This window comes from Sceloporus undulatus, chromosome 6 (genome assembly GCF_019175285.1).
Source record: "Sceloporus undulatus isolate JIND9_A2432 ecotype Alabama chromosome 6, SceUnd_v1.1, whole genome shotgun sequence".
Lineage (NCBI taxonomy): Eukaryota > Metazoa > Chordata > Lepidosauria > Squamata > Phrynosomatidae > Sceloporus > Sceloporus undulatus.
Genome location: NC_056527.1, coordinates 130,996,780 through 131,019,919, shown reverse-complemented (window position 1 = coordinate 131,019,919; position 23,140 = coordinate 130,996,780). Strand labels below are relative to the sequence as shown.

Sequence of the window (23,140 nt, the reverse complement as noted above, 5' to 3'; positions counted from 1 at the left end):
GTTCCTAAATCTTCTTTACATGTATATTTCTATACCCTTAATGCTTCTCTCTCTTTTCTATTTTTAGCAAAGTCGTATTTTAACTTATTATTAATCTTCTAATCACAAGTGAAATTGAAATCATATAATTGACTATTTTAATATATAAAATATATACTTGTATATAATACCTCTCATTTCTTTCTATATAACATATCCGGGTTCCAATAATGCTTGAACCGATTTATCAACTGTTTTTAGAAAGCAACTTAATTTATCTATCTCCTTATAGTCATACATCTTTAACATCCAACTTTCCATGTCTGGGACCATCTCTGATTTCCACATTGCTGCCAACAACAATCTCACGGCACTAATCATATAAAATAGAAGTTTTCCATACTTTCTTTCCACCTCTTCATTCTCCATCATATTTAGCAAAAACATTTTGGGATCTTTATTTATTTTAATCTTGAGTATCACCTGTATTTTTTTGTTGTATTTCAGTCCAAAAATTATTTACTTTTTGGCATTTCCACCAGCAGTATATCATATTTCCCACTTCTTTTTGACACTTCCAGCATTTATTTTGGCTATTACGTGTCATCTTAGATATTGTCTCGGGGGTTAAAAACCATCTAAATTGCATTTTGATCAAATTTTCCTGGATTGCATAGTTTTGAGTATATCTGATTCTCTTCTTCCAATTTTTTTCCCATTGCTCTAATTGAATATTCTGGCCAAAATCTTGTGCCCATTTAATCATGCAGCTTTTTATGTGCTCCTGTTCTAGCTCTTGCTTTAACAGTAATTGATAAATTTTAGCAATTTCCCATGTTCCATGATTCCTGCATAATAATCTTCTGGAATTCTGTCTTGCCACTCATTTGTAGTTTTATGAGACATTCAACCACTTCAGTCAGAGAAATCTAGTGCCACAACATACTACAGTCCCCTTGGTATCCAGGACCACACTCTGGATACCAAAATCCATGGATGATGCTCAAGTCCCATTATATGCAATGAGGTATTTTTTCTTCTTGTTGTTATGGGCCCTAAGTATCTGTTGAGGTTTGGTTCCAGGACTTCCCCCTGGATGGATACCAAAATCCATGCATGTTCAAGTCCCATTAAACATAATGGCATAGAAAAATGGGGTCCCTTATATCAAGTAGCAAAATCAAGGTTTGCTATTTGAAATGTATATATATATTTAATATGTTTCAAGCCATGGATGCTTGAATCCATGGATACAGAGGGCCAACTCTACAGCAGCATCTATACAGGGCCAAAGGTAATTATCCTTCCACACAGATTCAGGATCTAACCCATAATCCATGGTGGGGACTAATATCTTGGTTTTCCTTTCTATTTCCTTTCTATTTATGCAGCAACATCTAGAGGGCCCTATATCAGGGTGAAGAAACTGATTTAACAGCCCTTTATTTCATGCACCTAAAGTGCTTCTGCCAACCTCTGTGAGAGGAAACAGTATAAGAGTTTTCATCCACTTTTTCTCTTTCCATCCAGCTGCTTTCTATTGGAGTCTGATAGTCAAAAATCGGATGATACAGGAGATTATTTCTCCTGGACTTGATATGCTAAAACACACCTGTATGTATTTGTGTGGTGAACATGACTGGGATACCATATTTCTCTAGGTTTTTTCATTTCTGTTTTTATTTTCTGCAGATGGTAAATCTCAGATCTTTGTCTCTCTGTACAATGGTGTATTCGGGGAGCAGAGAGAATCATCTCACTGCAAAAGCAATGTGTAAAATTTAGATACCTTTTGTCACAACAATAAACACAAGAGCCTGGCATCACCCATGTCTCAAAAAGCCTAAAAGGTCAGATAGTACTTTGCCCTGCGGGCCAAATAGTTCCCAAAAGCGACCGGCCGCCTGGCTGTTTGCGCAGGGCAAGGGTTTCAGGAAAGGCTGCTGCTCAGCTCTTTGAGACCCTGAGAAATGTCTTTCCACAGGGAGTCAAGTCTTGTGTGCAAATCCTCCAGGGGTATGGGGTTTTCCTGCAGCTCCCCCAAATAGGAAGGGGGTGTTGACAGCTTGAGCTTCATTTCTCCCATTTCCCTGTCCAGGGCCCTTGTGAAGTTGTCTATTTGAAGGACGGTGTCTCTTCTGAATTCCTCAATCCTCTCCTGGACCTCCTGACCCATAGCATCCAAGTAGGTCCCTGCGTCCTGCCCAAGACTTCTCTGCCGACCAGAGGCGGAGTGCCATGCAGCCAAGATGGTTGAATGAAGGCTCAGCTGCCCCTTCAGGTGCTCCAGGCTTCTCTCAATGTTGAGGTGGAGGTCCTGAACATTGAGGGTCAGCTTCTCAGAGAACTCTTGTATGTACTGGCTAAGTTGTTCCCGAGTGGCGGTGGACTGAGGCACCACGTTTCTGTGGAGCTCATCCACACTACGGCGGATCTCACTTACAAGCCGGTCAACGTAAGGGTGGAAAATGGCCTTCACGTGGTCGGTGAGAAAAGCCATCTTTTCCCCATAAGAGGTTGCAAACATCTGGATTTCATCCACATTGCCAAGCGAGTGGCTCATCAGGCTGAGGTCAAACCTGACCTGCTGGTGCAGCTCCCTTGCATGCAAAGAGACCTGGCCTAGCAGCTCCTCCATGACGGGAGTCAGGCGGGAACGCAGATTTTCCAAGGTCCGGCTGATTTGTTGGCCCACCTCATCCATGTAAGGAGAGAGCTTCATGCGGAGGCCTTCCATTTCCCTCTTGATGAGCTTCTGAAGGCCATCTGCATCTTGGTAGAACCAGGGTTGGAACCCACTGCTCAGTGGGGCCAACTTCTCAAGAATATTGCCCATGTGGTTGGCTCCATCTTGGAGGCGTTCCTTCAAGTTTCTATGGAGGAAGGGGGAAAAAACAATGCACACATCTGCACAGAGGTAAGATAGCCTTGGAGTCTTGGAAACCCATAATTGTGACTGCTCCCAAGCTGTGAAACACACACACACATACACACACACAACTGGGATGTGTAGGGCAAGACAATATTGAGAGTCAGAATCCCATTATTTCCCAGCGCTAGCTTTGTTGCATTGTTTACTATAGATATACTTCTGCAACCTGACTTCGTGTTTCTCCAGGTCTCCATCACTCTCTCAATGTTGGAGCTGCTAAAAAAAATCCATCTAGACAGAGGAGGAGGAGAAAGCAGGCTAGGCAGCCATAAATAGACACTGTGAGAAGGAGCTGCTTTGACAGAGCCTTTGTTAACTGAGGGATGCCTGTTGCTTAAATCCATTTGCTTGACTCCACTCCTCTGGACCAACAGAAAACAAGCTTGCTCTGTTTTCCTTACAAAAGCAGCCCTTCAGGTATTTGACCATTTGACCAATGGGTCATGCCACCCATTTCATTCTTGTCCTCTTTGAACTAAACATGTCCATTTCCCCTATCATTTTCCATAAAACTTGGTGGCTTCCAGACCTTTCCCCATCTTGATCATTCTCTTCTGGGCACCTTTCAGCTTTCTGGTGCCCAGAACTGGATACAGAGCTATTCCAGGCGAGGTTTGATCAAAGCCAAATAGACTGGTCCTATCACTAACTATAAATCCTACATCTGGCATATTGTGGGGTAATCTGGCTGGCTTGTTTGCTTGCTTGTTTCAACCAACACAGCGTATTGTTTGCAGTCGCTCTGTCTTTCACACATACATGCAATGGTTGCCCCATTTGCAAGTGGACACCACCAGCCCACAAGAAACACTGATATTGAGAGCTTTCTACATAAGCACATCACAGGTGCTGCTGTTATAAATTATAGGTTATAGGAGTTCCTGGTTCCTGCCCCCTCCAAAGATATAGCAGAGTACCACTCCCATCAACCCCAGTCACTGTTTATTCTCCCTGGGACTCATGGGCATTGTAATCTGACACATCTGGGAGGTGGGTCTAAGTTGGGGAAAGGCTGGAACAGAGAGAAAACCCCACTCACTTTGTTGTCCCTTGCCCTAGTTTGAACCGCTGGGCTTGTTCCGCACCATCCTTGTCATGCGTCAATTGACTAATGTAGTCCCCGAAACTGTTCTGCAAAGGGTGAGAATGGGAAACTGCAGGGAGAGAAAGAGAAGAAAGAAGGAAACCTGCATGTTAGAAAAGCTTCCACCAGTAGGATCACTTCATTTCCCTGGGCCTGCAATAGATTGCACCTGTCCAAAATCACTATTTAATGACAATATTTCCAGTCACAATATGGCATACCTTCCTCCTCCGTTACGAGCTGAATATGCCAGTGTTAACCACATTAATAAACAGTAAGATGCATGCATGTTGGAACAGGCTGTCCTACAGAGCGGGTCAAAATTTTCCTAAGGTAACACCATTGGGTATTGTAGATAGCAGATGGGTCACATAAATCCATAATCTGGCAGCAGAACTTGCATTTTCATTTGAGTTATAACTGCAAGGAGAAGAGAAAGCTACTGAGCTTCTCAAACAACACAGGATGGATTTAGATTTCTATTACTGAAATCAATATACAAAGATGAGCTCCCAGGGCTGGGTAATAAGGGCACTTTTCCATCATATGTAACCAGACTTATGCACCCAAAATGAAGGATTAATTGCTCAGGAAAGAATCCCCCCGTTCATTCAGAGGTCCAACCCAGAGAGGCACCCAAACCTTCCACCTCCCCAAATGCCTCCTGGTTATCAAAGGAAGGTTCTCCAACCTGAGAAGGTCACCAGGAACACTGCTAGAAGTGTCGTTTGGGGGGACATGATGATCCTGGGACTCTGCAAAAGAAAAAGAAAGGATGCATCAGTACTGTCACCTCAACACACATGAAGGGATCTCCTCTGTTCTCAGACCCAACTGCGGATGGACACCAGCTATGCTGCTTCCATGAGGCAACCCCTCCTCCATCTGTTTATTCTCCTTTTATACTAAAAGTTCAGCACTGAAGTGTGTTTGCTGTGTTCAGAACCCCAAAGGGGATAGATATAAATTACTGGTGCAGCTATTCTACTCTCAGATGGTGGGACTGTGCCCACTGGCCCCTACCTCTTTGCAGGGTGTTGGCTGCCTTCTCTTGGGTGAATCCTGGGGATGCTGTGATTCTCCTTTTATATAATGCACCGTCAAAGCGCACAGGGGCCTTTTGGCGCCTTGGCTGCAGCCCCCAGCCAGCCTGACTCCCATTCCCTGTCAACACAACGTGGAGGTTCAAAGGCACCGGTGCGGCTGTGACGTCCCTGTGGCGGTCAGAGGGGGGCCATCGAGCACTTACTGGGCCAGCCCCCAACCCATGGACACGCCTGGGCCAGTGCACCCTCCTCAGCTGTGGACAAGGGCAGCAGATGTATATGTATGTGTTTCCAGTCTCCAAACATCCAGGTCTCTCAGTGGTCAGGGGGTCAACCTCAGTGGCCAAGATGGAGATAAAATGGGGTCTCTCTTTGCTTTACCCTCTGCATCTGGGGCAAAGCAGGAATGGAGGGTGACTTTTGCCTTCCATTTCCATACATAGACAGAGAGAGTTTTCCCTCTAACACCCAACCAACTGCAATGGGAAACAGTGGGTACAAACTGGGGACTTCCAGAATGTTCTCCATTATGACTAAGAAGCAGGGGGTTATATTTCTATGAGTGTTTTTAGCTTTTGTTTTGTAATGCCCTCCATTTTCTTTGAATATCCTCCATTTTACAATGCCTTATCTTCCTTTGAGGTCACCCTGAGTAAAGTTCAACAGAAGTCATGGGAAGAGAGTAGATTCAGGGAGAGTTAAGCTTGGGCAAGGTAGACTTGCACCCCTGGCCACCTTGCAGTGGCTGTGCTTATTTCTTTCATTTATAGTCTGCTTCTTACCCAAGACCTAAGATGAGTCCATTATTCTTGGACTACAGATCCCAAAATCCCCAGCCAAATGATTCTGGGAGCTTCAGTCCAAAGGGTAAGTTTGCTCTGCTCCTCTCCAAACCCAGGAGGAGACAATTAGGAGCCTTCCATCCATCGCTCTGCTCATTTTGGCCGCTCTGAAGTCCCCTCTGGGCCAAAGGCCTTGGTGACATCCAGCAAAACCTTTTGTTTGTCTGCAAAGAATTGGAAGAGGTCAGAGTCTGCACAGCCAGCAAAGTTCAGCTCATCGCCTGTCTCTACGCAGCCACTGACCCTGGGGCATTTTTGGGGAGGGATTTATTTCCTGAAGATGACCTCTGGCCTTTCCCCAACTGGCTTCATCTGCCTTCTCTCCATGGGTCTTCCCCTTTCCCAAAGACAGCAGCACCCCAAAGCAAAATGGCCAATGCTCCCCAGTCTGGGAGGCTACCCAAATATGATATGGTCATCCCCAAAAAACATCTCATTTGTGCTCTCAAATCCCATCTCCAGACCTTGCTCTTTTTCTCCTAGTCAGTTTCTTGAACAGTGCAAACAGCCATCCAGATGATAAAGTTTTATATTGCTTTTAATTTAGTTTTTTAAAAAAGATAATTGGTTTGATTGTGTTTTAATATAAAACCTTGCTGTGTTTTTAATTGTGTGTGTGTGTATATATATATTTAAGAACCATGGTATGAGTCTGCGAGGGAGGTCAAAGCAATGTCTATTACCAGTATTGCAATGGAGGCAACACTTGCAGAACAGTAAATGACAATGTGAATAATCCTATATGTCACTGACAGACTTTTTAAAAAAACTATCATTAAATGTCTTTGGGAGTATTTCATTCTTTGTTTCTTTTTGTGAGAAAAGTCTATGAAATGGGCCTGATCCTACTTTGATCATTCACACTAAACCGCCCTGCGGACCCACTTGAGAGACAATCCACATATACACAAACCCTTCCAAGAGAGCAAATAGCCACTAACACCATGAAAGAAACAGAGTCACTCTTCTGAATTGCTGAGTTGCTCATTTATTATATCTATTGCATCTGGCCTGTGCCTGCCAGGTGTGCTTGTGTGTACACAAAAGTGCATGGAGATGGCTAGCAGCAGCTAACAGACAAATGGAGTAACAGAGGTGCTCAATCTTTGGCCCATCATGCAGGCATTCTCCCTCCAAGGTTCCTGCGTGATGTTTTGGATTTTCCCTTTCAGAGGTAGGTCAGGAGGACCTCAAGCTTTGAAGCCCAAAGAACACTGGAGTCATGGAGTAATAGAAGAAAGGGTGGGTTCTATGAGCTGTCGCTGTCCAAGGAGGGGGACGCTGGTGTTTCCTTTTCCTCCATCTGGTCCACCTTCTGTTTGAGGGTGTTGAAGAAGGAAGCGAGATTGTCCCTCACGTTCTTCTCCAGGAAACTCAGGTGGTCTCCTGCCCCATCGGCGTAGGGCTCCAATGTCTTCCTCATCTCATCCACCTTCTGCACCAGGAGCTGGTTGAAGTTCTCCCCATAAGGCCCCACTGTTTGACGGAACTCCTCAATGCGTCCATCGATCTTCCCACTCAAGCTGTCCACGTAAGGGGCCAGGGATTCCTGCAGGTCCTGCTGCAACTTCTCCCTCAGCTCTTGTGCCAGAGGGCTCAGCTTTGCCTCCAGGTCTTCAGCCCCCTTGGAGAGCTTCATCCGCAGCTCCTCAGCACCCTTCTTCATTTGGAAGGAGAGACCCTCCAGCTGGTGATTGAGCTGATCCTGGACGTCCTGGGCGAATGGCGAGAGGCCAGCACGCAGCTCTTCCAGGGTCCGATCTGCCTCAGCCTTGAGCTTGTTGGCATAGGGGTCCAGTGTCCCCTTGACTGCCGCTACCTGCTGCTCGATCTGCTGCTGTAGCTGGTCAGCGTAGGGGGAGAGGGAGGCTTGGAGGCTGCCCGCGTTCTCACGCAGCTTGGCCTGCATCTCTTGTGCCAAGGGCTCCAACCTCTGGCGCATCTCAGCAGCATTTTGGTTCACCTGCGTGCGCAACTCCTCAGCATAGGGTCTCAGCTGGGTCTGGAGGTTCTGGATGGTGCTGGCTATCTGGCGGCGGACCTCTTCAGCGTGGGGAGTGATCCTGGCTCGGAGTTGGTCCAGCTCCCGCTGGATTTGCTCCTTCACCTTCTCAGAGTCTTCTGCCAGCTGACTATGGAGCTTGGTGGCAAAGGGGACCACCTGCTTCTGGAGTTCCCCAGCGTAGGTGCTGACAGCCTCAAAATTGTCCTGGAAGAGAGAACTGAGAAGGAGAGAGAAGGAGAGATGTCTTGTCAGGTGGCAAGGGGAGCCATGCTGACTATATAAAACAAAACCCAAGTCCCCCTTGCTGGTGGTAATGATGCCTTCATTAGGCCAATCAAAAGAGCTTTAAGGAGGTTCTTAAATAGTGGGATAGAAGCAGGATTGAAACTGTAATCGTATTGCATGACATTGTGACTAGGCAGTAGGTATCCTGTAATCAATCCGTGCTTCTGCCACTGCTTTTAATGAACGGGAAAACCCCATGAATAGCTGCCAGTCCTGCAGTTAACTCATTATTGAAGTATGTGCCATAGGTCATTAGGGGATAATTCTGAGAGAAAGAGAATTTAAAGGGGTTTGACTGCACCCCTGCCCTTTCCCAATGAAATCAATACTTCTTGGTGCTGAGGAGGCAACCCTTTAATCTGGTGCACTTTTTCAACTGCTCCTAACATTTCCGAGCTCCTCTCTCCTCCCCCCCCCCCCGCTTTCCTCCTTTGTCTTCAATTGCTGCAAACTGAGTTCAACATTCAAAAGTAGTTTGCATTCATTTAACATAACAAGATGGAGAGGAGGGGATGGCCGTGAAAGAAGGAACATCGTGCTATTGCCTCAATGTGTAAAGGGGCCCCAAGGCGCTTTCCGCAGCACCACTATCCCCAGGAGCCACTACTCACTTGAGTTGCTTGCTGATCTCCGACTGCTGGAGCTGGTCCACTGTCTCCTTGGCATTGGTGCTCAGCTGGGTAAAGTAATTCCAAACCACATCGGCCACCTGGTCAGCGCTGACCTCAGCCTGGGCCCCTGCAGGGATTGCAAGGAAAGAGGTCAGTGTGGTGGACAACCCACATAGGCACCCCTTCGCCACCGGCCCACAAAACTCCCATCATCCTGCTACTTTAATTTAATTTAGCCTCTTTTTAACCAGAAGATGGATGCAGAGCAGAGCAGAGGGTGAGTTTTACTTTTCTGCCAGCTGGTTTTACTAAGTTGATTGCTATAGCCCCCAAAATGGTACGCAGTCCAATTTTTGAAAAATAATAATAATTGTGGAGTTATTCCATTTTTCCATCTTCTTCCCTGAGGCAAAAAGAACTCAGTGGAGTTACAAGCAGAAGGACAACAATGCCCTTTCTTCCCTGATTGAGACAGAGCAATGGCACAGTAAAATAGCCCTCTTTCAAACATTGTGGTGCGATAATTCCTGGCCAAGGGCTTTCACAAACACCTTATCCATTTTACATGCCTCACTTCTGTGATGGCTTTGCTAACCTTGACTTAAAGCCCGAACCTTTACCATTCAGGCTACTTGTTAGCAGTTACACTGGGATTCTTGATTACATTCTGCAGCCAGCAAACTAAGCAAGAAATGGTTCAGTGCTGCATTGCAAAGACAAAGCAGTATTTCAATTTAGTGTGTTCAGCTTAAACAAATTCATTTAAGCAATGTGGCCTAAACAAACATGGAAAGTGGCATATCTCACAGGAGTTTATTTCCTTTGCTGGAGACCGAGAACAGAAGTTACCCCAGGGAGAATGTCCCCATTCGGAGTTACCTGCAATGATGGCCAAGAGGCCAAAGAAGAAGGCAGCTCCCTTCAGAGACATGGTGGTCTGCGGTGAGCGACTCTTTGTTGGCGTTCCTTAAGGGAATAGCTGTCCTGCAAAAAGAGAGAAGAGTATTAACAGCTTTTGTTGCTGTTGTTTTCTGCTTCCAAGTCCTTTCCGATTTACGGCGAACCTAGCCTACAGCACCTGGTCTTCCCTAGTGGTCTCCCATCCAAGGACTAACCAGGTCTGATCCTGCTTGGCTTCCAAGATCAGAGGGGATCTGATACCATTTGAGTGTTCAAGCCCTATAAGGTGTAAAGGTCAGACTAGGTGGACATTGTGTTGCCCACTGAAGCAAGAGGCTTGAATAGATGATCCCTTTCTCCATGTCCTCTGCAAGGAAAGCATCAGTCCCCAGACCAAAGAGAGCCAAAGGCCCTGACCCAGCATCCATCCATCCTGCCTCCCTCCAGGAAAGGAGAGGGACCCCCATCCAAGCAGTCTTCATCCTAAGCTTCTTCCCATTGTCTCACCTCCTCCAGGGTTCCTTCTGCTCTGCTCTGCTCAGCCTGCCCAACCCTTCCATATTTATAGCCATTTCTCCTGGGCTTCCACGCAGGCAGGCCGGTGACACATCCTCCAGCCCGGCTTGGACTTTAGCAGGAGCGCAACGTGGAGGGCCAGTGATGGCCACCACCAGGCAGCCTCCTTATCTGCCAGGCCAGGAGGGCTGTTAAACTGCAGCATCCAGACTTTCAGACAGAGAGAGCAAGATTACAGGAGTCTCCAATCTGCCAATCTGCTAGGCCAGTGTGTGGCCATAAAAGCCATGGCGACTAGTATCTACAGACTGACAGGGACACCTTAGGAGAGTGCAGAGTCCCCCGGCTTCTCTCTTGGGGAGTGTTTCCATGGACTATGTGCATGCCGGACACCATTTTGAACACCTGGACATGTCCAACCGTGTCTCATTTTGGAAGGGAAATAATAGGGCTCAGAGGGATTATATCAGGAGAGCGGGGGAAACCCCACAAAGTCTCCAAATATAGCTAGGATGCAACCCCGCTTGCAACCCTAGAGAACTGGGTCTCAAAAGCTAGCCTAGACTGAACACACATACAGTATACACCTAGACAGCAGCTATCACTCAGTGACAAGGGCTACTTTCTGTATTCCTCATTTTATCGACCACCATCCCAGTCTGAACAAGATGCCTGTTTTTGTCTGATTTGGGAAGCTAAGCAGAGTCAGATCTGATTGGGATTTAGACAGGAGAACCCCAGGAGGCAATGCACATATTAAAAGGGAGGCTTGTTTTTGGAGTTGTTCTGCGGTGCCAACTGCTTTAATCCAGCCTTGCATAGAGCAGACATTTTTTAAAATCAATTTTATTTCACAATTTTATCCAACAAACAAAATCACCACATATTCCAAACTTATTATATCACTATTATATCTAACAAACAAAACCATCATATATCACATCTCAACTTTATCATCCCAGCCTCCCTTTCTTCCTTCCATCACTTCTTTCTCTCTTTCTCTTACACGCTCCATTCTTTTCATCCTTCCATTATCCATCTTTATTCTCCTCCTCCTTCTCTCAATCTTCACCCACTTCACCTACTCATCTCCTCTCTTATCCTATTTTCTTCCTATTCATTCAACTCTTTACCTCTCAAATCCTTCAGACCTTCTCTAACCTTCTACACTTACTCGTACCTTCTTAAATCTACCCCTGTCTTTCCTAGATACCTAATCTGCCTAACCCAAACCCTACCAATCCTTATATTCTAATTTCACTAAGGATTCTTTCACATCGTATTGACTTCTTTCCTCCCTTAGGGCAGACATTTAATGCTGACAGCATACTGTCCCAGCTGTCCTGGTTTATCAGAGACAATTTTAATTAAATCCTCTGCAATCCCACTTTTTCAGCTGCTTTTAAAAGGTCCCAGTTTCCCTCTCCTCCTTCCACTTTCCCCCTTTTGTCCTGCAAAATGAGTTCAAAGTGCAAAAGTAGTTTGCACCCAACTAATTCAGCAGCAATGGGAAAAGGAGGGGAGGCCCTTTCTCTGCTAAACAGTCATCTCTCGAAGCCTGATGCAACAGAAAGGTCTTCGCTGCCTAAAAACAAATAGCAGAGAAGGCACTGGTTTAATCTCTCCAGAGCCTGGGAGCAACTGAGAAGGTCCTGCCTCCCCTTCTCCTATCAGATATATCTATGAGGTGAGAAATGAGCAGGGCCTCCTCAGAAGATCTCAAACATGGACAGGTTTGTATGGGAAAATGCAGTCCTGGGCCTGAGCCACATAGAGCTTCGTAGGTCATCACCAGCACTTTGAATTTTGCCCAGAAACAGATTGGCAGCCAGCAGAGCAGTTGCAACAAGGGACTTAGCTCTTTGGGCCAACAGAAGTTTCCAAACACTCTTCAAAGGTAGCCCCACGTAAAGTGTGTTCCAATAGTCCAAATATTCCATAAAGCAATATTAATGCAATGGGCTCTACCTCTGAGAATGTCCAGAGTGCTTTCCCACCCCCACCACCATCTCCAAGTGTAAAACATCAATGCAGATGCTATTTGCCTGCCTCCAAGGGTCAGCTTTCCTGGCATTTCTTTTGGTTTCAGAATAAACCTGTTGACTTTGCTGTTCCCTGGGGCCCCTCCAGGATGGAGTGTTATCTCGGGGTCACAGTCCAAGGTGATGTGGATTTGATGCACAGGACAGAAGGGCAAAGCGCAGCTGGGCATGGCAGCCAGCAGCAGCCCCCAGGGTCCAATGATGAGGCTCCTGTGAATCTTCAAACCTCCTGTTTTGGATGAGACCAAGATGGACGAAACCTCCAAGTACCCATCTGAATAAATCCCCATCCCATATGCACACCCCATTTGAAGTGCTGAGAAATCACAAGGCTACAGTCTAAGCCCCAAACTGACCAGTTGTGTGGCCAGCAGATAAAACCAAGGACCCAAACTGGGCAATTGCAGAAAGTTGGAGTGGGAATTGTGGGGATGCTGGGGGGGGAGGAAACGTTTCTTTGGCCTTGTAGTGATGGAGCAGTGTGCAAGCCTTTGAGCTGCACAGAGCTCTTCTTCCAGACTTCTGCAAGGGAAGAAGATTCAGCACCAAGCCTCTGTCCAAGCCTACACCTTGGCCCAAGGCTGGCCTAGGGAGCCAGGGGAAGGTGATGTGGAGGACAAGGGGGGGCTCTTTTCTCACCCTCCAACCATGTTTTCCATTGAGCAAACTGGGCCACTGAATCATGTGCCAGGAGCAATAGGTGCTTCCCCCCCCCCCCCGCATTCCCCAACTCTGCTCCGCTTGCAGGTCCTGGCCGAACTTTGGCCAAATAGCCCCAGTGGCCTGGACAGGGTGGGGGAAGGGGGTACATAAAGGTCAAACTGCCCAGGAGGGATCCAGGGAGAGGCTCCTGGGAGGCAGAAGGAACAGGTGAGCTCTGGGGGAGCAGCATGGTGGGCAGGCAAAGTGGGGTGGGGGAAGGTGGGTACCATCACTTGAGGAAGGGCTATTGCCGGCTATAGCCCAGGGGGCAAAGCTTGTATATGTATCCCCCCCCTTAAGCAGTTTGGAGCCTAGTAGAGGTGTAGCTGTGTGGGGGGGGGTTGTTGTACACACACACACACACACCCAAATAAGAATTCTGGCCTCCCATCCTTCAGTCCCCAAATTTCTAGCACTGCAGAGAGTGAGACAGTGAAGATGTCTTCTCTTCTGTTTGCAGTATTTGGTCTCATCCAAGTATCATCTTACCTTTTTTCCTTTTTCTGGAATGCCTAAACTCTGTTTCTAAATGCTCTGCTGAGGTTTGAAGTTTCTGCAAGGTTATAAATTTGGCGGGTGAAGGAAAATTTCATTGGGGAGCAATGGCCAAAATCCAAGAGGCCCCAGAACAGCACAAGGAGGATGTGGCAACAGAGGGGCAATTGCTTAGTCTGCAGGGCTGGAGGAGGGGCACAATGAAGGCATTGCCCCCCAACAAGATTTCTGACCCTCCGCTATAGGATTTTCCTTAAATTTCTAGTATTGCATTATCCTACAATTTCAGTTGAGCAATTATCTTTATACTGTAGTTTAGGTGTCCAAAGAAAGGAGCAGGCAGAGTGACCCAGGGAATGAGAACACAGCAAACAGAGGAGTCCCAGGTGCAAATGGTTTTCAGTCTCTGCAATGCTAGAAATTTGGGGAATGAAGGGAAATCATGATTCATAGAGTTGGATGAGACTCCAAGGGTCATCCAGTCCAGTCCTATTTTGCCATGCAGGAAAACACCATCCAAGCTCTTCCAGTGACAGATGGCCATCCAGCTTCTCTTTTAAAATCTCCAAATAAAGCTCTCCAAAATGTCATTTGGGGAGTATAATTCTTATTTGGAGGGGCCATGCCAGTATTGCTACCTCTTGCAGTCCTGGTGCTTGTTTTTGAGCTGTGCCACATCCAGGAGAAAGGACTGCTTGGGCATGAAGGGGAACCTGCCTGCCAAATCTGAGCCCACTTCCCAGTCCCTCCTGGCCCCAGTCTCCCTACTTGGATTGGCAGAAGCCCTCCCAGGGTCAGGCAAAAAGAGATCCCTTGGCTCCCATTAAATAAACAAATGCACAAAGCTTTGGGGTGGCTGGGACTGGACTCTGCAGCCAGAGACGCCGCTGGGTGGGCCTGGTAAATCTCTCAAGCTGACACTGCTGACTTCCACAGCGCCTCCATTATACAATGGATGATTGTGCTAGAAGGCAGTCATCCATGTGGAAAGGACTTTTCCCAGGGAACTTGCGCATACGTGTCTCGCTGGGCCAATGTGTGTCACTCAAGCTTTGTGCATTTGCCAAACACGTCAAGGGCCAAATGAGCACGAAACCTTGGCAGTGCTTTGGCAGCAGATACCTGCATGGCATGGGAGATGCTCCTTGGGGTCCCTTCCATCTTGACCCCTGGAGCCCTGGTTGTCTGGAGGCAAAAGACAAAGATCTTGACCAGGGGCGGGGTTGGAGAGCAAGGCTGGAATGTCCAAGCCACACCTGGATCATGGGATTCAGAGTCCTTGCTGAGTGTCCTCCTTGCACTCAGTCCCCTGGAGAGGGAAAGGGAAGGGGGCTTCTTCTCCCTGGAGGTCTTTTGATGCCCAGTGACATGACTCCCCTTTCCTGGCACAGGTTTAAGCAAGTGACACAATGAAGGGCCCTCTGCTGCTGCTCTTTGTCCTCCTGGCGCTGATGGCTACTTTTGCACGTAAGAACCTGGAGTGCCCTTGGTCTGGATTGGGACCTACACACATGTGAGCAAGGGGGCAGGATAAGGGGCCGGTCTGCATCCAGATGACATAGCCATCAAGGGGAAGAGAGAAGGGGGAGGAGGAAAAATGGTCTCCCTTTCCCTCCCTATTCAACACTGGCCTCTGGGGGCTTCTACATCAACAAGGAGATGAACCTGTCCATGTTTGAGATCTTCTGAGGAGGCCCTGCTCATTTCTCACCTCATAGATATATCTGATAGGAGAAGGGGAGGCAGGACCTTCTCAGTTGCTCCCAGGCTCTGGAGAGATTAAACCAGTGCCTTCTCTGCTATTTGTTTTTAGGCAGCGAAGACCTTTCTGTTGCATCAGGCTTTGAGAGATGTCTGTTTAGCAGAGAAAGGGCCTCCCCTCCTTTTCCCATTGCTGCTGAACTTTATAATAGCTATCCACAGTGCTGGAGTCTGTCCTTAACTAGTTCCATATCTGGAGAAGGTCTGAAGTTTAGACTAAAACCCAGAGGAGATTCATCTTCCTCCTCCACCATCAAGGGAGTCACCATCCGCTGCGAGCAGGTGATCCCTCTTGTCTGGGATCCATCAAAGAACCACTTGAGCTGAAGACCAGAAACTGGATTTCCCAACATCTTTGACTTTTGTTTAATGCTGCAGGGATGGGGTCCAACCCAGACAGCGGTATAACTCTGGATTTTTCCGGCATGTGGGTGACAGAAGAGGGTTAAGCCTATCCCTCTGGACCATTTCCCAACTTAAATTGCACCTCATCACACTGCTGTTAGAAAAGTTAAAAATATTGTGAGAACTAGGGCCTGAATACACTAAAGGCAACCTAGTTAGTACTTGGATAGGAGATTATCAGCTAATATGGGGTGCTATAGGCTCTGTTTCAGAGGAAGCAACTGGCAAACCTACCTGTGAGTCTTCCTTGCCTAAGAAAACCTAATGAAATTTATGGGGTCTCCATAAGTCAACAGGTGACTTGAAGACACATTGTGAGATCTGCTCCTGCATCTCCTGCTTCATGAACCAAACACAGGCACCTCTCACAGCTTCCCCATGGGCATTGCTTCTTAGCAGAAGCCAGGAGCAAAACATCTTTCTTCCTAAAAGGGCAGGGGTATGGAAAGACTGGTTGCCCGGGATAGCCATTTGACTCCCTTCTTGGTTTTGGTGGGCAACCAAGAGGTTCTCCTTGCTCTCCAGGCACCATGGATTGTGTTTGGTGGTCCAAGTGGCAGAGATTGATTTCCCAAGAGTCCTCCCTCACCAAGAGAAAGGGGGTGTCCATCTGTCTTGTGTCTCCTCCTTTTCTCCCTCAACAGGGGCCGAAGCACCCCAAGAGGAGAGCCTGGTGGAGAAGGTGCAGGTCTATGCCCAGCAAGCTGCCCAGAAGGTGCAGGAACACCTGGCCACCATCCGGGAGTCGCAGCCTGCTCAGCAGGCCAGGTGGGTAATGTTCCTCCTTCCAAGAAGTAAAGAGGGGGGCAGAAGAAGGACCCCCACCTGGTGCTTGTGGGGCTACCTAGTGTTTGGCCAAAGGAGTTTTGGTCCCCCAATAACTCCTTCCTCCCCAAAACACCTTGATCCACGACCAGTGCATAGTAGCCCTGCCTCCCAGTCATGGACCACCATCCCTTGGCCAAGGGCAAGCCCTGCGGCCCATAAATGTTAACTGTGGTGGAGGTGGAAGCAATGTGCTGAATCGTGTCTCTTTCTCTCACCCCCATTCCTTCCCACCCCACTGCTGCCCATTTCTTTCAGGGAATGGTTGGAGGCCAGCTTCTCACACATCCAGCAATACCTCAGTCAGGTGAAGGACAAGCTGACCAGTGTAGTGGAGAAAACAACAGTGTCCTCCAGCGCATGAGTTGCTGCTTCAACTGCCTGGCTCCGGGTTGATCTCTCCCAGAAGAGCCAAGAAGGGGTCTCCATGTGGAGTGTGCATCTTGACTCCTTTAATTCCTCCCGCCTTCTCCCCTTTCCTTAACAACGCCTCTTTCTTCTCCCCTCCAAACACCTCCTCCTTAGTGGCACCCGGTTGTTCCAGGTGTGGCGAGATTCCCCCCATTAAACTGTACAAACACTCCGTCTGTGTGAGTTTCTTGCTGCAGACCAACAAAACCCATAAGGAGGGAGCAAAAGAGAGCCAGAGTGGTGGGATTAAGTGGTTTGAATGCTACTTGTTGTGTGCCTTCAAGTCCTTTTTGATAGATGGAGACCCTAAGGCAACCCTATCATAGGGTCTTCTTAGCAAGGTTTATTCAGAGAGGGTTTGTCATTGCCTTTCTCTGAGGCTGAGAGGGTGTGCCTTGTCCAAAGTGACCCAGTGGGTTTTCATGGCTGAATGGGGATTCAGATCCTGGTCTACAGAGTTGTAGTCCAACCCTCAAACCATGACACCATGCAGGCTGTAAGACAGAGGGACTTGGAATTCCAGGCATGAGGCCTAAGGATGATCTTTGGTGATATGATGGGAGCTAGCACTGGCAACGTTGGGAGGATACAGTCAGAAAGGGCAACACCTGGTGAAGTTGTGAAGCACACCATTTTAAGCATTAACCCCACACTTGCACAGAGTATGCTTTTGAAACCTAAAACACCCAAATCTTAACAAATCAAATAAAAATACCAGAAATTCCTCCCAAGGACATGAGAAGAAGGGACACACCTGAAACTCAGGACCAGGCCAGAAATCTGGTCACTCCAGAGAAACACCAGAGTGGGTTTGCAGCAATCCTAGACTGAAGGGTTTTGACCAGGAGCTGAATTGCATAGGGGCCAAGAGGCTCGCACACTCATCCCCTCTACAGCCAAGGTCACCTGTTCCATTGGCCATCACTGCTACTATGCTGACCACCCTTGGACTACTCATCAAGGGAAGTACCACCATCAAGTTGCTTTCCAATCTGGATGCCCAAAGAGGAAAGAGGTGGCATGCCTTTCTACCTACCCCTGCCCCCCTTTCATTTTGCTGGCCTGAGAATCTCCAGATTATGTCTGCGCAATGCCTAAGACAGAATCTGGGGTCTGAGCTCCAGATGCTGCTCAGTTTGGCTCCTTCCCAGAGCTGTCAGCCTGTCCAGCAGTGACCACTTTCCCGGCCAACCAAGGAAAACGGGTCAACAGCTCTCCTTCTGGCGGGAGCAAGGTGGAAGGTGCTCCCTTGCACAGTGAAGGACTTGTGGAGGATGCACCCAGCAATTCCATTCACCCTTGCAGGACCCATACAACTCAAGAAGTGGCACAGCTCGCCCAAGGCGTCCATCCCTAGCACAGACGGCTCTCTTCATCGACAGAAGTGGGTGAAGGTGGGGAGGCCTTCCAAAGCAACACAGAAAGAGATGCTTGAAGAGGCACTGAAAAAATGCACCAGTTTGAGTGTTGGATGCGGAATCTGGGAGATCAGGACCCAAATCTCCTCAGCTCAGCCAAGGATACCCATTTGGTTAAGTCACACTCTCAGCCTCGGGGGAAGGCAATGGCAAGCCTCCTCTGAATAAATCTTGCCAAGGAAATCCAAGGAGAGGGTTCCCATAAAGGTGGAGTTGACCTGACTGTGAAAAGTAGCCTTCCTAACACAGGTTAAGATGCTCACTCATGTCTGGGATGCTGGAACCATGGATTTCCTGTGTGGAGAAGGCGTTGGGTCAGTGGGCCCTCAGAGGTCCCAGTGAAGATCTCACCTATTCATCTACAACACTTTTGGGGCCTGAAACAGCCTTCCCACCCTTGCCCAGCCTCATTCCTCCAGGCTTCAGCATTCCTCCTTATGACTCAGTCTGCAGGTATGTAAACAGCCCAATGGTGGTGGTCCTTACTGGAGGGGGAGGGAGGCACTCTTCTCCCAGACCCCTCCTCAGTTCCCTAGTAGGCAATGTGGGAGGGGAGGGGGCTTTAGACTGGGGCAACCTGCAGAAAGGAGTAGCTACTGCCCTCCTCCAAAGGCCTGTCTCTGTCCTCCATTGCCCACCCCATCAGCCCTGCCTCCCCACAGCTCCCAGCACCCTTCCCCTGTTTGCAAGGAGCAGACACTCTGCAAAGTTCAAATGCCACAACCTCCACTGCTTTTTTATTGTTATCCTTTGGAAAAAAAGAAAAGGAAGAGGGAGAAGAGGTATTGCTTGTGTGCAAGAGAAAGTGCTTGCACATGGACACACATGGGCCTCCACTCCAGCTTGGGGGGCACAGGGTGGGATCCTTCCACCCTCTAACTCCCCTGGGATGGAGAGTGGAGTGCTTCTTGCCCCCCAACCCCACCCCTCTTTCTCTCATACATTTCAACACCTTAGGAAAGCTCAGTGGCAAATATCAAAGTGGGAGGGAGGCCCAGAGTTTGAGGCAGGGGTTGCTGGGACTCTGGGATTTAGGAAGGGGTCGAGAAGGGGGACAGAGATGGAAGCATCAGGCCCACTAGGACTGCTGCTGCTGCTCCTGCTGGGGCCCTTCCAGGCTCTTCTGCACCGCCGCCACAACCTCCAGCAAGCGGGTCTTTGCCTTCTGGACCAAGGGGGCAATATCCTGCCGCAGCTTCTCCAAGATGGGGGCAACCCTCTCCCGGAAATCGTTGACATGCTCCTGGACGCGGGTGTGGTACTGTGCCACCTCGGGCATGCCCTTCTCTTTGATCTCCTGCAGCTTCTCACTTATTTTCTGGCGCATCTCATCGCTGTAAGGGGCCAGGTTCTTGCGCAGCTCATCTACAAGAGCACGGGTTCTGTCCCGGGCATCTTCAGCCATGGGGCGCAGCTTCTCCTGCATGGTCTCCAGGTTCTGGCGGGTGAGTGCCTTCATCTCATCAGCGATGGGTTGCATGCGGATCCGGTAGGCCTCGGCCTCCTGTTGGAGCTTCTTACCAAAATCCTCGAAAAAGGGCTGGACCTTGGCCTTGACTTCCTCCATGTCCTTGGTCAGGGACTGGCGCAGGGCCTCCCAGTCTGCATTGAGTTGAGTCCGGAGGGTCTCCACTTGTGGGGAGAACTCTTCGCGGAACTTGGTCACTGTGGCGCTTAAGATGTCGTAGCTCTCAGCCAGCTTCAGGCTGCAGACCGGAAGGGAAACCAAGTCAGAGGGCAGGACAGTGGGTAAGAAAGCTACTATTTAAAAAAATTATTTATTTAGCATGAGCGATCACAGAATCTCTGGATGGGGGATTTTGGGACTGTCATACAAAAGAAATAGCATCTCCAAGTTTTGCCAAAACACAGCAGCAAGAAAAGAGCTGGAGAACCAGCCCGTCTTTGGCCAGTTGCTCCTTCATCTTCTAATGCAGTTTGCTTTGGGCCACCTTCCTGCCTGGTGTTTGTGTTTGGACCCTGAGCCTTTGCCCTCTGCAAGACTGGAGAACCTCTCCACCCGAGCAAAGCACAGCCACCCTGCCAGGCTTTGGACGTCAAGATAAAAACTCTGCTCCGGTCACATAATCTCTTGAAGAAGAGTAAAGGTTGCTTGCACAGACTTCTCTCCAATCCCTCTAATACCCCAGGCCATGGCCCCGAGCCGCCCCTGGCCTGTCACACAAAGACTTCTCTTTCCAGCTTTATATTTTTTTAAACTTCAACTCAGCATTATATTTTGGCTTTGCAGGCTGTCTTTGCAAGTGTTGCTGTGTTCTCTCTCAGTGTACAGCAAACTCTCTCTGCCTTTTGTCCAGTTGCTGTGTTCTGGCAAAACTTAAGGAGAGTAACTTTTGAGAGGTAACAACTGCTAGGATCCCACACCAGCTATTTGGAAAATGTTCACCTATTGAGTTAATGTGACATAGAGGTTTGAGTATTGGATAAGGGAACTCCCTGGGTGACCAAGGCCAAGTCACACTCTCTCAGCCTCAGAGGAAGACCATGGCAAGCCTCCTCTGAAAAAATTCTGCCAAGAAAACCTTATGATAAGTTCGTCTTAGGGGCCTCAGAAGTCAGAAACTACCTGAATCATAGAATAATGTTAGTGTTGGAAGGGACCCTCAAGGGTAGTCCAATCAATTTGCATGTAGGAATACTACATATAACTAAAGTACTCCTGAAAAGTGTCTACTCAACCTCTGTTCAAAGATCTCCAAAGGAGGAAAGTCCACCACCCTCTGAAGCATTGCATTTCACTGTCAAACATCTTGAACAGTAAACAAGTTCTTCCTAATGCTCAGTTGGAATTCTTTACTTGCAATATGAGCCCAAGTCGAAGGCATAAAACAACAACACATTGAGCAATCTCCTAAATTTTTCTCTTGGGTACTCCTCTTGGTTTTGGTGTGCACCCAGAGGAAGGGTGGTGCCCAGCCCTGTTTCATGGGCCCCTCCTGACTGAAAGAAACTTCCAAGAACTGGGGTGAGCTGCCTGCCAATCTGATCTCTGGCCTTTGGATGACAGCTTGAACAGAGTCCCAGTTCTGGGCAATCCTTGGGACAGCAGAGTGCCCAGGCAGAGCACATTCTTCCCTCCCCACATATATGGGTCCCCAGGAAGAAAAGCAACCCCCACCTCCAAACCAGATGCTGAGGACAGAGAAAGAGAGAGAGAGAGAGAGAGAGTCTTCCCCAAATACACCACTCACTCAAGTTTCTGTGCCAAGGCAGAGGAATCGAACTGGGCCAGGGCTTCGTTGGCTCCAGCCTTTGCTGTTTCAAAGTAGACACGAACCGCATCTTGGAGGTTCTCGAGGGAAGTATGTTGGGGCTCATCACGCTGCCAGAAGTGGCGAGCCTGGGTTCCTGAGGAAGAAAGGCAACCCATCCTTTAGAGCAGGCCAGAGGGGTCCTCTGTGGAAGGGGCAGGTGGGCACCAAGCCAAGCCTTCCTAGTTTGGCTCCCATGGAAGAAGACCTCCAGCTGGATCCTTAGCTCCAGGATGCCTGGATCATGTACTAAGCTTCTCCCTAGACTGCTATCTTCCCTCCATCACTTCTGCTTTCTCCATCACCTCTTAGGAGCTCTGCTTTCCCAGAAGGATACAGGGCCAGACCCTCGAGTAAGGATTGGCATTAAGGCCAAGGATGCAAGCGTTGTCCTGGGGCTCCCCAATTGTTACAGACCCCGATCAACCCATGTGTGTCACTACTTACCGGTGAGGAACACCAGAAGGAGGGTCACTGCGATGGCTCTCATCTTGCAAAGCGTTCCAACCTGGAGGTTGCAGAAAGATTTCAGGCAAGGGGGCAAAACATCCACAGAAAGGTTTTTAAAAAGGCTGGGAAAGGCTTCCTTCATTCCCATCAACACCCAGGCCCATAACAAAAGAGAACCAAGCCCAGGAAAGATGGCAGAAAACCATGGAAGCTCTGTGGCAAGGGGAAATTGCTATGGGCCATGCAAAGAGGGGGAAGTTGCCCTCCTGCCCTGCTCAAGAGCTTCTGGGTTGCCTGGCTGGCCAATGTGGCAAGAAGGCATCTGGCTGAGATGGACCTGGTTCAGTCCAGTGTGGATGCTCATCAGGCTTTAGAGTATGAAGGGCTATGGATAAGACACACAAGCATCATCCTGGACTAGACCAAAGTGCCTTCCATTTTGCCAGCCATGGAAGAGAGGACCATGGAAGCTGAACACCAGGAACTGCAGAGGTTCAGCAGCTCATCTCCAGAAAGTCTTGCTGAAAGGCCATTAAGAGTCCATCTCTCCAAGATGTCCCCCTTAGTCATTTGCACTGCTCTCCAAATATGGTCAGCACAGAGAACAACCCACAGTATCAAGGAGAAGAGGGGTACAGATTCTCAACAAAAGTTTTTCACTGGGTGGAAATGCAAAGAAGGGAAGAAGAGGGGAAGGATGGAGAAATGTTGAGAAGCCCAAGTTGGACAGAGCCTCAGATACTGGGGTTCCCAGTTTCTTACCCGTTCCTTTGCCGTCAGCTGCTCTGCCCGCTGCTCCCAGCACAGCAAAACTCTCAGCTATTTATACTGGAGGTGGTTGTTTATTGCCGGAGATAAGTGAGCGCTGTTAAGGGGGAATTCACTCCCAAGCTGTGACTATGATGTGGCGCTTAGAGTTCAAGGATCAAGCACACATCCCCAGAGGGGACAGGCACAACCAAGGAGCAATGGGGTGGGGATGGGGGATGGAGGCAGCCTGCTGATCTGGTCCAGGGCCAGCTCTTTGACCTGGATTTGCACCATGGGTTGAGCAGGGACCCCACACCTTCCTGCCTGGATGGTGGCCAAGAGGGAGATTTGCAAGCCCTGCTGGTTCTGTTGTTGTTCTCAAGTGGCTTAAGGACTCTGCCCTGTGTGG

The 23,140-nt window shown here is 48.6% G+C and overlaps 4 protein-coding genes across 4 annotated transcripts; 1 reads left to right on the top strand and 3 right to left on the bottom strand.

Annotated features, from left to right (window-relative positions):
* Positions 1-1,637: 1,637 nt before the first annotated feature.
* APOA5 (apolipoprotein A5) lies at positions 1,638-5,175 on the bottom strand. Its single transcript, XM_042477089.1, has 4 exons — positions 5,019-5,175; positions 4,687-4,750; positions 3,951-4,065; positions 1,638-2,852 (listed from the first exon to the last, which is right to left on the bottom strand). The coding sequence occupies exons 1-4, from the start codon at positions 5,154-5,156 to the stop codon at positions 1,910-1,912; spliced, it is 1,260 nt and encodes a 419-aa protein (XP_042333023.1). The 5' UTR covers positions 5,157-5,175; the 3' UTR covers positions 1,638-1,909.
* Positions 5,176-6,825: 1,650 nt separating this feature from the next.
* Positions 6,826-10,322, bottom strand: APOA4 (apolipoprotein A4). Its single transcript, XM_042476252.1, has 4 exons — positions 10,192-10,322; positions 9,664-9,768; positions 8,785-8,911; positions 6,826-8,105 (listed from the first exon to the last, which is right to left on the bottom strand). The coding sequence occupies exons 2-4, from the start codon at positions 9,713-9,715 to the stop codon at positions 7,133-7,135; spliced, it is 1,152 nt and encodes a 383-aa protein (XP_042332186.1). The 5' UTR covers positions 9,716-9,768; positions 10,192-10,322; the 3' UTR covers positions 6,826-7,132.
* A 2,705-nt stretch (positions 10,323-13,027) lies between these two features.
* On the top strand, positions 13,028-17,013 carry APOC3 (apolipoprotein C3). The gene is made up of 4 exons (XM_042476253.1): positions 13,028-13,112; positions 14,831-14,906; positions 16,250-16,373; positions 16,689-17,013. Exons 2-4 carry the CDS (start codon positions 14,849-14,851, stop codon positions 16,792-16,794), a joined length of 288 nt encoding a protein of 95 aa, XP_042332187.1. The 5' UTR covers positions 13,028-13,112; positions 14,831-14,848; the 3' UTR covers positions 16,795-17,013.
* A 1,955-nt stretch (positions 17,014-18,968) lies between these two features.
* On the bottom strand, positions 18,969-22,844 carry APOA1 (apolipoprotein A1). Its single transcript, XM_042477116.1, has 4 exons — positions 22,744-22,844; positions 21,979-22,039; positions 21,472-21,628; positions 18,969-19,965 (listed from the first exon to the last, which is right to left on the bottom strand). Exons 2-4 carry the CDS (start codon positions 22,019-22,021, stop codon positions 19,338-19,340), a joined length of 828 nt encoding a protein of 275 aa, XP_042333050.1. The 5' UTR covers positions 22,022-22,039; positions 22,744-22,844; the 3' UTR covers positions 18,969-19,337.
* Positions 22,845-23,140: the final 296 nt, after the last annotated feature.

What these genes read in the sequence shown, in the direction of transcription:
- APOC3 (XM_042476253.1), top strand. Translation starts at nt 14,849, where the DNA reads ATGAAGGGCCCTCTGCTGCTGCTCTTTGTCCTCCTGGCGCTGATGGCT. An exon ending in GCTGATGGCTACTTTTGCAC is followed by an intron (nt 14,907 to 16,249) that starts GTAAGAACCTGG and finishes CTCCCTCAACAG; the next exon opens with GGGCCGAAGCACCCCAAGAG. An exon ending in CAGCCTGCTCAGCAGGCCAG is followed by an intron (nt 16,374 to 16,688) that starts GTGGGTAATGTT and finishes CATTTCTTTCAG; the next exon opens with GGAATGGTTGGAGGCCAGCT.
- APOA1 (XM_042477116.1), bottom strand. Translation starts at nt 22,021, where the DNA reads ATGAGAGCCATCGCAGTGACCCTCCTTCTGGTGTTCCTCACCG. An exon ending in CCTTCTGGTGTTCCTCACCG is followed by an intron (nt 21,629 to 21,978) that starts GTAAGTAGTGAC and finishes TTTCTTCCTCAG; the next exon opens with GAACCCAGGCTCGCCACTTC. An exon ending in GCCTTGGCACAGAAACTTGA is followed by an intron (nt 19,966 to 21,471) that starts GTGAGTGGTGTA and finishes TCCGGTCTGCAG; the next exon opens with CCTGAAGCTGGCTGAGAGCT.
- APOA4 (XM_042476252.1), bottom strand. Translation starts at nt 9,715, where the DNA reads ATGTCTCTGAAGGGAGCTGCCTTCTTCTTTGGCCTCTTGGCCATCATT. An exon ending in CCTCTTGGCCATCATTGCAG is followed by an intron (nt 8,912 to 9,663) that starts GTAACTCCGAAT and finishes CAATCCCTGCAG; the next exon opens with GGGCCCAGGCTGAGGTCAGC. An exon ending in GAGATCAGCAAGCAACTCAA is followed by an intron (nt 8,106 to 8,784) that starts GTGAGTAGTGGC and finishes TCTCCTTCTCAG; the next exon opens with TTCTCTCTTCCAGGACAATT.
- APOA5 (XM_042477089.1), bottom strand. Translation starts at nt 5,156, where the DNA reads ATGGGAGTCAGGCTGGCTGGGGGCTGCAGCCAAGGCGCCAAAAGGCCC. An exon ending in AGCCAACACCCTGCAAAGAG is followed by an intron (nt 4,751 to 5,018) that starts GTAGGGGCCAGT and finishes TTTCTTTTGCAG; the next exon opens with AGTCCCAGGATCATCATGTC. An exon ending in CTAGGGCAAGGGACAACAAA is followed by an intron (nt 2,853 to 3,950) that starts GTGAGTGGGGTT and finishes CTTCCTCCATAG; the next exon opens with AAACTTGAAGGAACGCCTCC.